Here is an 18030-nt window from a genome sequence, read left to right as displayed (position 1 = left end):
TGGGGAGTAGCTCCATGTCCCCGTCCCGCCCCGTTGTCATTCCTAGCCTCAACTCAACCCCCTTCTAGCTCTTTGCATTCTTTTCCAATTAAGGAGGTATGATGCAAGCCAATCCCCCCTAAGGTTGGAGCTTTTTGTTGGGAAGTTATCCATGAGAAAATTAATGCATGTAACCTTCTCCACAGAAAGAGATCTAAGTGGTACTTTCCCTTTATTTGTGTGTCCAGTGTAAAGCCAATGGTCAGACCTGCTATCACTTACTAATCCTCTGGCTAATGCGCCAAGCCTTTTCACTCCAAAATGTGTTGCTTGGCCAAAGAAAAGCAGGGAAGAATTGTGGAAATGCACAAGAACAGAAATAAGTTAGACAATCTAGGAAGAAAGAAACTCAAAAATCTTCTTGGAAAAGAAAAAAAGCAAAGAAGCTATAATTGGAAACATTATGATTTGAGTGGCTTGTTGGCTGAAATCCTTAAAAACTTTCTCAATTGTATCCTTAAAAACTAGAAGTAGTCAATTCTTCAACTAATAAGATGGTCATAATCCTCTCTCTTCTCTCCAGCGGAAAAAGGTCTCACTAAGCTCAATTTTGATCAAAGTAGCCTGGAAATCCAGGATTATTGGGAACTGGAGGGGTATTTAGGGGTGAAGAGGGTAAAGTTATTGCATTATACTTAGGTCCATTGATGCAGGTGACTCCTTAAGAGCAAAGGTTATGACATTTTTTTTTGTTGTTGTTGTTGTTGTTGATAGATAACTGAAAGTATTTCATTAATATAAACAAGTATATACATAGGATTACAACTGGGGTCTGGGTACCCCTAAAAGCATATGGAACAACAGAAACCAATACAGACACACATTACCCATTAACATATAAAACTCCCTGCCCTTCCCTTACCCACAGGAGAAGTTGCACACTCACACCTTAAAACAACTTGGCCCAAAATAACTGTTCCCTTTCAACCCCTTGCCTTGCTAGAGTCTGTCATCCCATTAGCAACCCTTGGAACCCATTGAAAAGTTATTGTTACACCTCTCAAATGCCACTTGCTCTTCTTTACCAAATCTCGGTAGCTCCAAGCTGCCTTCTTTTTATTCTTTAACCAACTTACTGCTACTTGGGAGTCTCCTTCTATTAACAGCCTTCTTAAATTTAGATTTTCTGCTAATTGGACCCCATACAATACAGCAAACAATTCAGCCTTAGTTGAATCTCCTTGGGCAATAGGATCCAAAAATATAGCTAAGAAAGTTCCATCTTTATCCCTGAATACCCTCCTATGCCTAAAGGGCCTAGGTTGCCGAAACAGCTTCCATCAAAATTAAGTTTTACAAAGCTTTCTGACGGTGGTTCCCAAAGCTGAACTCTTCCAGTCTTTCTTGTAGACAAAAGGGCCACTTCCCTCCAATTCCTTTTTATGTCATCAAAGGAAAATGGAGAGAATAGATCCAAGGTCTTAACCCAATGAATCACCCTTAGGAGGATATAGTCTAAAATTGCTTCCAAACTTCTCTCCTCATCTTTGAAGAGTCTCGCATTTCTTTCTTCCCACATTGTCCAAACGACAACGGCCCTAGTGCATCTCCATTAGGGGTGTAAACAAATCGAATTTGAATCGAATCAAGCAATATCCGAATTCGATTGGATATCCAAGGGATATTGAAAATTAGTATTCAAATTTGATTAAATATTTGAATATTCGATTCAATTCAAATTCAACCAATTAATTATATTAGGTAATTAATAAATATTTTATTTATATAAAATATATAAATATATAAATTATTTATATAATTTAATTATTATATATAAATTATATAAAACATTAAATATTTCTTATATTATATATAAGAATTAAATAATCGGTCGAATTCAGATATTTATCGAATCAAATCAGGTCATATCTAGTGTTTTAAAAGCGCAAGGCGCAAAAAAGGTGCAGGGGCCAATTTGCGCCTGAGGCACAAGGCGCAAGGGGCCAAGGGCCAAATTCAAATCCGATTAGTTATTCGGTATGAATAGGATATCCGAATTCAACCAATTAGATATTCGAATTATCCGAATTTGATTTGATTATGTCGAATACCAAGTTCAAAATTGGATTTTCGAATACCGTTGACACCCCTAATCTCCATAAGAGTCTTCCTCTTTTCCTTGGCCACCTAAAAAATTCACCTACAAACACACTAGGTAAGCTTGTAGGCAAAGTCCACCTGCACCCAAAGAGGTCAAAGAACCACTCCCAAATAGAGGTTACAAACAGACAAGAAATTAGAATGTGAAAAGCAGTCTCACCATTTGCTAGGTTATGGCATTGTTGGAAAGAGTACAATGGGCAAAAATCTTGGATAGTAGGAAGTTAACCATTTAAGGATACTCCAAGGTTGTGGGGGGAAGGCTACAAAATGACGGGGAAACTATTTGGAATTACAACAATGAGAAGAAGAAGTTCGGATGGTTGATACAAGATATAGAAGTAAGATTACAATAGGTCAAAAGAAATGTTAATTCCTAGGTAGCCAAACAACGGATGGGAGAGATCACCTATTCTGGACACAATTGTAAGAAAAAAGGAAATTGTAGGGGAGAGATAAGATTGTTTATCTATCATTGACACTTTATCTTGTATCGTACACTTTACTTATTCCCTTAAGTTAATGAAATTCATGGTTATATATCAAAAAAAAATAGAACTTCAGGAAGAATTTAAAAAATAAAATAGAACTAGAAAAAATGGGTTAATTACTTAAATATACCATATGGTTTGACTAAACTACTTAAATATGCCTTGTAGTTTTAGAAACTACTTAAATATACCATTTTTTTTGTTGGAAAAGGTAAAGTAACATTTATTGATAAGAAATTACACACAGGAGGCTGAGATCAGTCCCAGAACAGGCTCACTGATCAAATCAGAAAATACACTTAAATATACCATGTTAAAGCATTTAACTGTTAAGATTGACAGAAAATTGAAGGACAAAAATGCCCTTTAACTGTTCTTTATATTTTCAAATACGCATTCAATTGTTTTTTTTTCATTTTATTTGAAACTTTTACGAAAAATCATCAAAAATGCAATTAAAACATGTAAAGAAATAAAAATATTAGCTAAAACAATTATTTATGTTTGCTGGATTGACAAAGATTGTCAAGAGAAAATTCATCAAAAAAGATTGTCAAGAGAAAACGAAAGCTATTTTTATAACTCTTAGCTCTTTTTCTCTAATTCTTTCGTTTCATAAAAAGGAAAACAGAATATATAATATACTCAACGTCTGAATCTAAAAGACATAATATAGCCCAACCAGCGAGTGATCTGAATAAGATTCTAAAACAACATTTCAGTATCAAATACAAAATAGAACAGAAAGGGGAATTTTCAGAACACAAACTAATTTCTTGTAACAATCAACAAATACAGAGAATACCCAAAAGACGATTACTTGCATGGCACAGATTCACTAAAAAGGTCAACCTTATCTACCTCAAAACCACAATATGCTAATCACATCTGACCCAATATCCATAAACTCACAAAAGTGACTCAGGAAACATCAACAATACAAAATCTAAAATCTGAAATCCAAACATTAGATTCGTGAAGCCAACCCCATATAGTTTGGATAAGGCATGGATGATGATGATGATGATGAAATTCCTCTTCTCCAAAAATTAAGGGACAAAAAAAAGATGAAACACATGAATGAAGAGAGAAAGAAAGAAAGAGGAAAGAGAACCAAACGACAGAAAAGGAATTGGATGTACAAAAATCACGACTACAAGAACAAGACACACTAGTGAATGTGATCAAGGAATCCAACCTATAAATCATGTTGGATCACCCATCAGTTTTTATCTTCAGAAAGATGAAATTTATGTATATGTAAATTTATATTAAAGAGAAAAATAAAATTAAAACAATAAAGGAAATAAGAACAGTCAAGGAACCCTTAAAGTGATGCTATTTTCTTCTTTGTCTACTTCTATTGTTGTATCCGTGGTCCCTCACAGTTCCATCTCTCCATTGTTTGCTCTCATCGCTGTTTTTATGTTATATCCTCTGACCCAACTTATTTGTGCCACCTCTTCCTTAAGCCCTTAAACAGAAGTTTCTAGCAGTATATAAATGCCAAATATGCTTGCATTGCAATTTCCCATTTTCTTTCTTGACTCTTCTCTGTAGCCTGTTGGATGAGTATGTACTATGTAGTAGACAGCAGTTGCCAATATGCCTCTGTCAAATTTATTCAAGAAAAGAAGTTCAGTGAGATGGTGGGGTGCTCAGTGGCATGCAGAGGATAATTTGGGGGGTGCTCAAGAAGATGAGATGGAAAAGCTGAGGACAGTCAGGGCCGCAGGGGGTTCTGCATTAGGTTTCATAGTTTGAAGAACAGTATTTTGACCATGGAAGGTATAATTAGGATTATGATAAAATGTAATAGGCATTTGACATCAGATGTCAATGGCCCTAAACATTTTACTAATGTAGAGCTTATTTGTGTCAAGAGGGACCATACAAGGTATATGTAAGTAATTTTGAAAACCACAGGGTATACTTAATTGGTCAAACCACGGTATGTTTAAGAAATTAGACCAAAAAATTACAAAACCTAGGTCTTAAAATTCATTTTTCTTTTCATCTTCCTATCAAATTCCACTGTTATCTACAAAAATGGGAAAAAATATAGACAAATAGAAATTCCATGTAATTAAAATCTCAGTAAAATGCAATTTATATATCCAAAACTTCCAAATGAGACCCCTCATACAGATTGGCCCAGCCTTTGTCCAGCATTGTATGGTGCATTCAGAGGTACAATATGTAGATAAATTCTTTCAGTGCCAAAAAAAATCAATTTAGAATCCATACACCTCTTGGGAGGCCATGACCTGCACTCAACCCATCCCACACTGTGTATAAAATTACCAATGTTGTCATGTACTTAAAGATGATATGGAATTTAACTTTCTTTTTTACCACAACATAGAAGAAAAGAAGAGGAATTTATCAGAAGAAAAGCTCACCTCCCCCAATGACAACTAATTTCATTAATCCACCATGGTAGTTTTCTCTGTATAAGTGTAAAATTTGTTCCCTTAAGTTAACTCCTCTTTCCATGGCATCAACCAAGCTCTTCTTATTACCTTCCATGCAAGATGAGAAGCACTAAGTTACTTTATAACAGAAATTAGCAAGATATATACATCACAAGGAACTATTAGGATGTTACATGCTTACCCCAAAAGAATCTGTTAAAAGGGTGCCCTTGTGAAGATGTATAACATTGAAGTTGCTGAAGACGACAAGCATCATTTTGCAAAACCTGATTGAATTCTATATTTTATTTTACAAAAATGGTTTGCCATGCAAGCAGAAGACCTAACATCAGCACAAGACTTACACAGATCACAGAAATGGAAAATAAGAAGAACCAGAGTTATTCATAATTATAGACAAAACAATGAGGACCAGAAGCTACACAAACTGGGAACCGACCTGAATCTACAGCCAATATCTCTCGTTCCATAGCTTCAACTTTGACTAATGGTGAAATAAAGAATTGAGAAAACCTAAGCAGAAAATAAACCTTAACATTCAAAGATTCAGCTTTATCTAAAGATGAAACAAAGAATTGAGCAATCCTGAAAACAGAAAGAAACTAACATCTATAAATCCAACAGAAATTCTAACTCTGTTAAAAACAATATGCTTCCTTCGGCAACAAATCGATTGATATATATAAAATGTACAAATTGTCCTCCAAAAACATAGCAAGGCAGCAACCAGGTCTCCAAAACTAACTGCCTCCTCAGTTTCTTAAGCACAATCTTTCTCCAACACACATCTAAGTCCTCAGCCAACCACCAGCAGGATCACTCTAAATCAGCGCAGACCCTTGCTCCATTCTATAAACTACCCAAACAAATATAATACTGAATTCCATAGACTTCCATTTATACACCCACTTGTTGTACAGGGGTTTTCTTGTTTTGAATGAAATTCTATACTTTGCCTTTTCTCGAAACACAAATATTCAAAAACTTTGAAATATGTTACAAATGCATTTCCTAACTTTGAAATTTCAATAATGTGCTTTTTAATTTTGAAATCTAATAGTCACAGGTTTTTATCACAACCATGCACTTGAGAAAGCTAAACTTCCAGTTTTACTACATCAAAATAAGTAATCAAATTTTATGAATTCCAAAATAACAGCCAGTTAACAAAGTCATTGGTTTACCTTTCCAAAGCCCCCTTGAGAAACTCCCGTTTAACTTCAAAATGGTAGCATGTATGCTCAGTTTCTGTGTATGCATTTGATGAACCCCCACGCTTTGACAAGTAACTGTCATACTAGAAAACAAGACAGTAAAAGTCGGAATGCCAATGACAACTATATCACCACTCTCAGTAGAAATTCAAAACTCAGGGAGATTTTTTATCAGCAAAATAAATCCTATTAATTATATTAATTGGTGAAAACTGAATGGTAAAAAGGATTGGTTTCAGCCACCCAATAAGACATTAGCCAACCTCAGTCGATGTTAAAGTAGTGCCCAAAAACAACTGCTGTCTAGTTTTTCCAAAACAAAGTTACAGTAGTGCCTGAAACAACTGCTGTCTAGAGACCCCTTGTTTTGGTAAAGTCTCAGCCATCCCATTTGCAGTCCTTCTTACCCAACTGGAAACATGGTGGTGATAAAAATGGGAAGTTTTTGATAAAAACTGGAAAACTTCCAGCTTTCCAAAGCTCCTGTGACAGGCTCTCTATTTCCCTAAAAGCGTGCCTATAGATCCCATGACGATACTACCTCTCTTTTGTGGCCACACAAACGAAGTGGAAGCATATGGGCTTCACCTGTTGGAAGGAGTCCACCTATAACCAATCAAAGCAAGAGACCAAAACCAAAGACCAGCAGCAAATGGATAGGGGATTAGAAAGTGAAAGCAGGATTCACCAATAGCCTTGTAAAAATCACACCAATGAGGAGATAAGCAGGAGTGAGATCTCCTTTTCTGTAGCAAGTCAAAAGTGTTAAATTTTCTCATGATAAGCCTCCCAAATGAAAGCTCCTATTCTAGGTGGATAAAAAAAGTGGAAAAAAACAAATTAAACTAGTTAAAAAAAGTTACTCCAATTTACATATTTATCTAGAATAGGCCAAGAATCAATTACTAATGAAATAAAAGCTAGAATACCTCATTTTCATCTGGAAATTTAGTACTTCCCATGAAGAGCATATGTTCTGCAAAACACAAGAGTTGCCATGTGCTTGTATATCATAATTCAAAACCAAATATATTTGCATAAAAAATCTTGAAGCAGAAAAATGATGAAGTTAGCTTGGTTAAATAGAATAAAATATTTAAAATGCACATGTTGTCTATCATTCTTTCTTTTGTCCTTTTGACAGGGTTTCTTTCTTATTTTATCAGTGTTGTTTTTTATTGTGCTTTTTTATCAGTGTTGTCAGCTTTTAGCTTTTAGATTTTCACCCTCAAAGAGCATGGCAATGATTCATAGTACCATGCAAGACCTTTGATTATATCTATCCACCCAAAAAAATGTTTTTAAATTACAACATAATGAAATTTTCAGTTAGTAGATTGTGTATGATCAAGGAGTAACCTCCACTCCAGTCCAGGGTGTTTTAAAACTCAACTTCATAATCAAATACTGAGCCCATCAAATTAATAGTGAGATCTTTATTGTGCATTCTAGGCCAATAGGTGATGGTAACTTTTTCATAGCTAAGATTTTGTCTCTGCTACAAGAACCTGAGTTTTTGTTTCTTGGCTTTCTTTCCATGAGTAAAGGTGGACAAAGAAACACACAGATTGTTAGCAGATAGAGGAACAGTGGTCATGGTAGCCATGGAATTAGCTTTCAGAGTGAACATCTTGTTCAAATGGATGATGGGTTCCAAAGTTTGACAATTATGTGGCCGATAGTCCATTCAGGGACAGCATTTCAAGGTCTCATTTGTAATGGGTTCTATATACCCAGGATAGTTGTACTTTGCTCTATTGCTCAGTTATGCTTTTGCTCCTTATTTGACATCTAAACGCTATGCTTTGGCCCTTGCACCTCACTGTTGGAAGTGATTCCTTATACATTCTATTTACATATATGGTGCCTTCTATTTTGGTCACTAATGAAATATTATATAAGTTTTATTGATCAAAAAATATCATATAAGTATAAAGTGGCGAAGTTCTTGTTCTTTTATCAGCTTCATAAAAGTTGCAGAGGGTGGGCCTTGGTGCAATGGTTTGGTTGCTCCATGGTCTTGGAAACAGCTTCTCTGTATGTGCAGGAGTAAGGCTGTGCATCTGTCCCTCCGCAGACCCCACATTGGTGGGAGCCTCATGTACTGGGCTGCCCTTTTTAGCTTCATAAAAGTTGCAGACTTGCAGTTGAGGATTAAGGCTGATCTGAGCTGACTTGAGTTGAGTTAAGTGTCATAAAGTTTCAAATGGCTCAATATATATATAGTTTGGCAAGTAAGAATGAAATTTTACTACCATCTTATTGGAGAAGAAAATGTAAGAGGGTAACAAGGATGGGAAGGAAGATGAAAGGAATAAAAGTTTTCAATGAGTTGTTAGTTGGAATGTGGGAGGTCTGGGTAGCGCATCTAATTAAAAACCATGAACCCTGGGTCCTGTAAAGCAGGAGGTATTTTAACCATGTGGGATTAGAACAGATTTGAATGTGAAGAGGATTTGGTTGGGGTGGGAGGGGGTGGAGGATTTTCAGTGACAGATTGAAAGACAAGTTGGATGGCTTTGCATAGAGAAATTCTAGGAGGAACCGTCGACTGTCAGAGGATGGGTCCAAGAAGCTTGGTTGATTGGAAGTGATTTCAATGTCACCCATTGTTGTGACAAGAAAAGCACCATCTCTTCAAGGCTAACCACGACCATGAAAAGATTCAATAAAGTAATCAATTAATACATGATTAAGCATGTTCCATGGTGAATGAGAAATATACTTGGTCAATTTTGCAATCAAATGTTGTTTTTGCAGGGTAGACAGGCTTTTATTGACCACAGATTGGAAGGAACATTATGGTATGTGCAATATCAAAAGCTTTACCAAGGGTAGTATCTGATCGCTGTCCCGTTTTGATGTCCTATGATAACTGATGGAAAGGGTCGAGAGGCCAATAGCACTGTTGTAAAAATGTGGGAAGATTGCAAAAATGTGGGAAGAAAATTAGAACCAGAAGAGGAGGTAATAAGTGGGGACAAAGCACCTGATCTGGATGGATTTGCTAGGGCTTTTCTTCAAGGAAAGTTGGGATGTAATCAAGAAGGACTTAATGAAGCTATTCCAGGAGTTCCACGAAAGGGGCCAAGTAGAAAAGGGCATGAACACTACCGCCATTAAGTTGGTACCACTTATCAATCTCTTGTCCTTTTGTTGTAGGTCTTTGGGAGAAGCTTTTTGATCTCTTTTGTTGCAGGTGGCTAGAATCTTTGCAGATTAAAAGCCTATTTGACCCTACTACCTTCAGGTGGCCAAAGAGAAGAGGTAGAGTCTTGTGGAGGTGTCTGCTTTGGTTTGTACTGTGTGGGAGGAAAGAAATGCCAGAATATTCATAGATAAAGTGAGGGATAAGACTGGTGTTTGGGATTGCATCATAAACAGGGCCATTATGTGGTCCAAATCTCTAGATCACTTATTTTCCTTCTCCTTTGATGGTATTTGGAGGAACTTGGATTTAGTGGCCAATAGCACTGTTGTAAGAGATAAGCCAGTGGTGGAATGGAGACCCCCAAACCCGAAGAAGGCATCATCAAACTAAATTTTGAAGGAAGCAGTCTAGGCAATCCAGGGCTATCAGGGATTGGGGGAGTTTTCAGAGATGCACAGGGAAAGATTATTGCTTTATTTTCTGGTCCTATTGGAGAGGCGGATGCAGTTAGTGAGGAAGTGCAAACAGTTCTACAAGGAACAGACATTGCTAAAGAGCTGAACATTGAACAGTTATTAATTAAAGATGATTCCAAATTAGTAACTGCATGGCTGAAAGATGCAGAGGCAGAGACAGTGACCTGGTCGTTTAGGGAAGCATTGAGGAGATCTATGTTGTAACCACAAACATTTCTGTCAGTTTTCAAAGGCAGAGACAGTGACCTGGTCGTTAAGCAAGGGTTGTATAGGATTTAGGAATCAACTTGTTTGGGCTATGTTGTAACTTTGAGGGTTTTCTGGAGGCAGCATCTCGCGTCTCTTGAGGGAAGCACTATCTATGTACTCCTTCATTGATCTTTTTTTAATTAATAAATCGTTTTACTTATCAAAAAAAATGAATTCTACCGTCATTTCATTGATGCATAAGAAGCCCAGTTCAGTTTCCCCTAGTGATTAGAGGCTGATAAGTCTCAAAACTAATGTTTACAAAATAATTGCCAGGGCATTATCCATGAGATTTTTTTTGGCAAATAACTGTATTTTATTTATTTTTTTATCAGTAAGGATAAATTTTATTAAAATTCAAATTGAAGGAATTACATCAAGTTGGAAAATTCTCACCAGAAAAGACTACAGATTTTTGCCCAAAAAAATTGTTGTCTTATAGCCCCTTGTTTAGCCAATGTGTCTGCCATACCATTTGCTGTTCTTCTCACCCATCTAAAAGTAACATTCATCTCCCTTGCTAAGGATTCTATTTCATGGATAATAGCGCTGTATTTTATTGATGATAAACAATAAAAGATATGTACAACTTTATACACAGAGAGAGTAGACAGCATACTTGATAATCCACACCACTTATGTGTTCTTTTTTTTTCCTTTTTTGAGAAGAGGTAAAGTATTAATTCATTAGACAAGAACAAAAAAAGACCTATGTACAACCAGAGGCTATACAGTGGGAAATTACAAAAAAAAAACATTAGACCACTATCCTGTTTGTGATTACAAAAAGATTTTCATACTAAAGGAGAGAACTAAAGGGAACGCTATCTCTGGATAGGTGTGCAGACGACCAGGATAACAGTTTCCCCATTATTTTCTGCCACATTTCCTCCTCTTGACAGCCTTTGCTTCAAAAGAGCCTTGAGTTTCATTCCTGCCATATTGACCAGAAAACTGCTCCTGGGACCAATTGCCATAGAAATTTCCCTTTCTTACTCAGACCATGGGTCCGCCAGCCTTTTATAAAAGCTTCCACTGATGCAGAGCAGCAACTTTTGATGGAAAAAATGCTAAACATTTTCACCTATATGCTGTAGGTTAAAGCTGCAATGTAGCAACAGCCAACAGGTGGTCAGCTGATTCTTCTACTCTGTTACATAACACACCATTCCCCTCTGATAAGGATCAACTTAAGCCATATCAAAAGAGAACCAAAGCTACTCCTATGCTCATTTTGCATCATTACAAAGACATGGAGCCCACATGGGAGCTGGGTTAGCAGTAGATCAACTTGGGAAGATCCTAGAGTCTTCAGTCCACCTTAAGATGCTCTATGTGTGGTTGAGTTTGCTGCTGGACAGGACTTATTTGGTATTCTTACATTTCTGGATAGCAAGGGTATTTTTTGTAATTTGCATGTTTAGGGCGTTATGTTTGAGAACAGGTCTTAGTCTAGTAAGTTCCCTTTGTTTGGCTTTATGTTTGTAATTGTTTGGGGCAGGTTTAGTTTAATCTAGCTTCTTTTGTAAGTGGCTTATTGTGCAAGCTAACTTGGGGGGCAAGTTTCTTCCTTTGGAAGCTTCTTTCTTATTAAGCTTGTAAAGCTCATTTGAAGGACAGTTTTTTCTAATGAAGAAAGAAAGTTCTCTACAGAATTTGGTGTGATTGCCAAGTTGAGGGCGTGGTTGCCCTCACCCTTAGGTGTAATTGCCTAGGGTTTTCATCTTATTTCTATCACTTCTCATCTTCCTCTGTTAGTTCTTTGTTTGTGCTACACATCTAGACCTAAGTTGGTTCAAGAATAGTGCTGAATCACAAAGATCCTAAATCACCCTCCTGATCAGATTGTTTTTTGTAAGAATCTTGTTCAGATAGGCAGACCAAACACCAAACAAAGAAAACCACCTTTGAAGGGATATACTTGCTCCAGATTACATACCAAGGGAAATCCTGCTCGTCTTCTTGAGTCAATTTATTATAAAAGGATTTTACTGTGAAATGACCCTTTCGATCAACTGACCACATCCTTCTGTCCTCTGATTTAAAATCAATTTGCATGCTGTACAGCTTCTGAAGTAGTTGTCCAAAAGGTTCAATCTCCCAATCATTCAGAGCTCTTCTAAACTACGAGCTCCAAACATGATCCCCATTTTGAAAATGCACATAATCAGCCACTTTTGCCTCCTTATCCACCGCAATTGCAAATAGTTCTGGAAAATCATCCTTTAACAAATTGTTCCCAAACCAGCAATCCATCCAGAATCAAACCCTGGATCCCCTCCCTACTTCAAACTTGATTTCCTTGCTTAAAAAAAAAAAAAAAAAAATCTGTAGCTCTTTTTGACCCCTTTCCAAATCGAGCAACCAAAGCAACTGATTTGCTCTTTTCAACCCCTTATGTGTTGATATTACAACTATATCTAAAACAACTATTTCCTTTCTACCCCTTGTTTGGCTAAAACATTAACAATACTATTGGCAGTCCATTTTATCCTTGTCATAAAAGTTCACCCTTGTTCAGCATCCATCCAATTACTACCTTCTAATCACCCATTCACCCTCAATAATTGGTGTGCGTATCTGCATTTTCTTTGACCACTGCACTCCATGGATCACAGCCATCAACTTTGCTCTCAAGGCATCCCCTTGTCCAATAGGTCCAGAATCCAAAGAACAAAGCTACCACATCACCCTCCTCATCGCTAAAACACTTCTAAGCTTGATGGCACCGGATTGCCCAAACTGTTACCATCGAAATTAAGTTTTATGAAGCCCATCTCTGGTGGTACCCAAGCCAGCCCCAACCACTTCTCCCCACTTCCAATATGATGTCATTTCTCAAGAAAGGCAAGAATGTCTTTACCCAATGTGCCACTTACACTATAATGCATTCTATAACTGTCTCCCTGCTTCTTCCATGAGATTCAGGGAAGTTCTTCACTTGACCACATTAGCGGAACAGGGGACTATTTAAAAATCACCAAATTCTAAAGTCTCATACCCAATGGAGCAATGGAGGATACTAGGAAATCAGGGAAGAAAGGTTTTGTTTATAAATTAGATTTGGAAAAGGCCTATGATCATAGATTGAGGGTGCTTGAGATGGATTGTGATGGAAATGGGATTTGGCAGAAAATGGGTAGGGTGGATGGTGCAATATTTGAAATCCACTCATCTTCCAACCCTAGTGAATGGAGTTCCCAAGGGATTTGTTAAGGCTTCAAGAGGGCTAAGGCAAGGGGATATGTTATCACCCATGCTATTTATTTTGGTGGTGGAATTGATGGACAAATTGTTCAAGAGGGTAGATGATAGAGGGCTTTTCAAGAAGATGAGAGTGGGTATAGAAGGGAAGGTGATCTCTCATTTGCAATTTGTAGATGACACCATTGTTTTGGGAGAATTTGGAGGCACTCAAACTCAAGATTCCATCTTTCTAAAGGGAATTCTTGCCATTGTGGAGAGAGTATCAGGGTAGCAGATGTACTAGCTAAACAGGGAGTTGGCAGGCCAAATCTTTTCTGGGCAAACATGTAAAATTGTTACCAAAGGGTGTTGAATTTTCCAACAGTTGTATTATGCTTTAATCTTTATTTTTAATGAAATCCTTTTGCTGATCCAAAAACAAATATCACTCTAAACGTGATTTGAAGGGGATTCATTTAGATCAGGTGGAGTTGGAGGAGTGTGCGATATTATTAGAGTGTAGTATTAAGATCTGGACAATTAAATATTTAGGGATACCCCTAGGAGGCACTCCTCAAGAGTTGACCTTGTGGAACACAGTAAGACACTTCAGAATGCATAAAAAATCATCGAGCCATTCAGGTTTAGTTGAAAGGTGGCTTGTTTGCGTTTGGGCCTACCAGAAAGGTGGAGAAATCTAAGAAAATTCTTAAGAGAAGTCATGAAGTTCTTACTCTAGTATCTAAAGAAGATGAGAAGCCAATAGGGGCTGCAAGTAGGGCAAGCTGGGCCAATTTTATGGTCAACCCAGACCCAACCCTAAGATTTCGGCCTAAGGCCTGAGCCCGATATTCCCAACCCAGGCCTAGCCCATACTGAAATTTGATGCACTTGGGTTGGGCTCAGGTTGGTCAATGAACCCATTTAAAATTTGACATAAATGTGTGCATGTATGTATGTATGTGCTTATGCAAATAGATATGCATATATGTATGGGCTTGGACAGGACTTCATGCCCACGGGCTCAGGCTCGGGCCTGGGCCTAAAACATCAGACCCGACCTTTTTTGGGTTGGGCTCGGGCTTTCTCAAAACAGCCTGGCCCGAGCCCAAGCCTAACTTGATAATGTATTATATAATAAAAATATATTTTATATAATAAAATATATAATATATATTTTTCTTTATTATTCTTCTCTTTTTTCAAGTAATAGTGAGATCTTTCATTATTTTTTAGGTTTTGAAGTATTTTAATATAAACAAAATAATTTTTATTGAATAGAAAAAGAAAAAAAAATCTTTTTCCAATTTTCTGGATGGGCTCGGGCCTAGGCCCGGGCTTCAGGCTTTATATAAGGGTTGAGCTTGAGTATATTCTGTTAATACAGAGACAAAGCCCGGCCCGGCACATGAACAGGTCTAGTATGTATGTGTGTAATCGGGCCAAGCTCAGGTTGGGATAAGACCAGGCTGGGTGTGGTCTATCTAAGGGCTAGTCAGTCCCAGCCTGTGTAAAATTTTGGGTTGGGTCACTGCAAGCTGGAGTTGGGCCTGCCCAAGTTGCACCCCTAGTAGCCAAGGATAGTTTTGAGTGGTATTAAGTTGGAGTCCCAAGTTCTTTTGTTGTGTTCTTTTGTCATTTTTTTGGTAGTTGGTGAATATGAAGTTTGGGTGGTTAGGTTGTATGTAAATTCAGCTTAGAGTGGAGATTGTTTTGGCAGGTTTTGTTTGTTTTGAGTGGTAGAGGGTAGCAGATGATTTTGTTTGGGTGAAGGGTCATTTTTCTTCTCTCGGGTCATCTCTTGTCATCTTTTCTTATAATCCTCTTTTTTCTTGTAATAATTTTTTTATTTTATCATCAAAAAAAAATTGTCTCTGTTTTCCTCTGTTATTTACCTATTGTTAGCACCCAGAAAGCAGCCATCAGTTGTACATATTCTTTATATTCCTGATCTGATTTAGTTAAGGTATTTCTCTCTTTATGTTATTTACCTGGTTGGCTTGATTTGGTCAGTAATATTTGGTGTAAGACTTAAAAGGGATCTCTAGATATGCTCAAGTATTAAATGGTTATTTAAATATTGGTTAAATGAGAGAACATTCCAGGGCAATGTTTTCTGTCATATTTGTAGCCCTAAAGTTAACACAACTTATTGACTTACCACATAAATTCTGTGGTTGCTCTCACATGACCATAGGGCTGCAAATTGGAAAATCCTGGTTTAGGAAGATTAATTGATCATGGGTTGCATGCTCGTTTGAGACCAATATCAGGGAATCCATCTGAGTGAGCATAGTGCTTTTTATCTTTATTTTTTCAGTTCTTATTGTACTTTTTCTTCTGACAATGTCTTAACACCAAGGCAAATACTGCATGGAGTTGTGTACGTTTTGCCACTTGCTGGGAAGTCTGGAAGGAGAGAAACATAAGAATCTTTGAAAATAAAATTCAAGAGAGAGACCAAATCGCAGTGACTTGTGGGAGAAGTATTATGGACTGGATTCTCATAATCTCATCTTATCAGAATTTGAAGGAATTTTGCTGATCCAAAAAAAAAAAGAGAGAGAGAATTTGAAGGGATTTCAAAGGAAGCACTTGGAAATGATTTTAGGCCTTTATTTGATCAGTATTCAAGGAGTTATTTTTGGTTTCTTTTGTATTTCTCATGTTTTTGGAATGTATGTTGGTGATCTCTCAGCACCCTCTTTGATGTACTTTTTCTTCCCTATTAATAAAATTTTCTTTTTATTTATTAACAAAAAATGGAATACCTTTGACCTTGCTAACGAACAAATATAAAGATAGGTAAATCATAAAGTCAACCTAGGGGTTTATAGGGGTTTTATCTTTCTTTTCCATGTTTTTTATCATACTTCTAGTTATGATTTCTTAATAAAGGGCCCTTTGATTTCGTTCTAATCATAAAATTCATTTACTTGTCATGCCAATCTATTCTCTACAATAAATAAATAAAAGTACTCTAGTTCATCCAGGTGCAAATATGATAAGCTACCTCCCATGTGATAGGGGAGGGGGTTGAACCCTCTAAGATTTTTGTCATAGTTCCTCACAACGATTCAAGGAAAACCAAACTCTAAGAATTATGTATTACATAGTTATTTTGAATTGCTTAGTCATATGAAACGTCCATGTCATCTGATTTTGAATATAGATGATAGATAGTTTAGTTTCTACAATGTTCTACGATCCTATTTAAAGGCCAGGGAAAAAATATCAAGCAAATCAAAAACAAACTCCCCGTTTCTCATAACTAAATGCTCTCCATTTTATCATGCCAGCAGAAAAATAAATAAATAATGAAATATAAGTTGCAATTTAAGAAAGGATATGTAAAACCAGGTGAAAAATCAAACCTAGAAAATGGGCAAGACCCTGCGCATTGAAAGGGTCAGAAAAGCTCCCCATTCCCACGCACATTGCTGCCGCTGCCTGCAAAACGTGCAAGCCATCAAATAGGGTTCTGCAAAATCAATAATTGACTGCAGTAAACCGTGAGGGAGAACACCTAAGACTTCGGATCATGGAAATTGACTGGGGAAGAAAAACAACTCCAAGAAAATGACCTTCATTCTTCCCCGGATGAGGTTCACGAAATCCGAATTGTTTCGACTTAACAGGACTGATAAAACTCATCCCACTGAGCTAAATAAAATAATAATGATCAAATATGGCTCTGCCCCAGGCATTGGAGATTATTAATTAATGTAAATAAAAATGGAGAAAAAATAAAGGAGAAACGAAAACTAGCCTTTTTAGTCAGTGAAACGCCGCTCTTTTTCTTCTCATTCATTTCTTCGCACTCATCTTCTCTGTCTTCGTCTTCTTCTTCGTCTTCGTCTTCGTCTCCGTCTCCGTCTTCAGAATCGCCTTCATCATCGTCACTGTCACCTTCGTGCTGTTTTTCTTGTTCTTCAACGTCTCCATTTTCAATAATTTTAGAAGTGTCGGGAGGTCCCTCTGGGAAGATCTCCGGGTCGTGAACAAGGAGAGCACAGAGACCATTAGAGAGATGAACAATTCTGTATAAACGCCTATCTGTTGGGGACTTTATCACGATATCGTCCGCAACAGAATAAGAAGATGACAGCTCGACCACCATTTCTTCCCCTCGCAGTAGACAAGTTCTTTCAGGAGCTGCCCTTTACTCTGCGTCACGATTACCCTTCTATAGCGGCGGGGAAAACAGGACCGGGAGGGTTATGGATATTAATTTCCATGTATATATACAAGTCTAGGAGCCCTATAACCCTATTGTTTATAAAACGGATCAAATCGAATCCGTCATATATGTGTAATCCAATTATCCAAATTTGATTTGTTTATATTCCTTTTTAAGAGAGGAATGTTTCGTTTATATTCGAAATCGAATTAAAGCTTATTATCATATTGTCATTCGAATCGAACTCGGATTGAATCCGTTATTGTATTGTATAAATAAATGAGGAAGGTATTATATATTACGATAAAATATTTAAACTGGGCTTTGCAAAATTGACTAATTGTAAGCCTATTGTTTGAAAAAAAAAAATGATTTAAAGTTGTCTGAGAATAGGAATCGCCATTATATAGAGAGTGAAAAGTCCATGTTACCCTCTACTTTCTAATCAAAATTTCAATTACAGTCTTAGACTGTGATCCCATGACCACAGCCCCCGTTCTCTCTCTTTC

At 37.0% G+C, this 18030-nt stretch overlaps 1 protein-coding gene across 4 annotated transcripts in view; it reads right to left on the bottom strand.

The window, feature by feature from the left end:
- The window catches only part of LOC104594500 (Insulinase (Peptidase family M16) family protein), a 55463-nt gene extending 37881 nt beyond the window's left edge, over positions 1-17582 (bottom strand). For 2 of the 4 annotated variants that reach the window (XR_016082520.1, XM_088898093.1), the window contains exons 1-8: positions 17107-17582; positions 16716-16787; positions 7209-7255; positions 6868-7025; positions 6250-6354; positions 5505-5578; positions 5247-5342; positions 5033-5152 (exon numbers count right to left, since the gene is read on the bottom strand). Coding sequence is in view for 3 of the 4 variants with exons in the window: in XM_088898093.1 (XP_088754219.1) it covers positions 5033-5152; positions 5247-5342; positions 5505-5578; positions 6250-6354; positions 6868-7025; positions 7209-7255; positions 16716-16787; positions 17107-17461 (1027 nt within the window). In the remaining variant the exon portion in view is untranslated. Of the gene's footprint in view, positions 1-5032; positions 5153-5246; positions 5343-5504; positions 5579-6249; positions 6363-6867; positions 7026-7208; positions 7256-16715; positions 16788-17106 lie in introns of those variants that run through there. The other 2 variants (XM_088898094.1, XM_088898095.1) reach the window with 2 other exon arrangements.
- Between the last annotated feature and the right edge of the window lie 448 nt (positions 17583-18030).

Source organism: Nelumbo nucifera, chromosome 2 (genome assembly GCF_055504915.1).
Source record: "Nelumbo nucifera cultivar China Antique chromosome 2, China Antique-T2T, whole genome shotgun sequence".
Classification (NCBI taxonomy): domain Eukaryota; kingdom Viridiplantae; phylum Streptophyta; class Magnoliopsida; order Proteales; family Nelumbonaceae; genus Nelumbo; species Nelumbo nucifera.
Note: the sequence above shows the minus strand (reverse complement) of the source record. Positions and strands in the feature narration are given on the sequence as shown.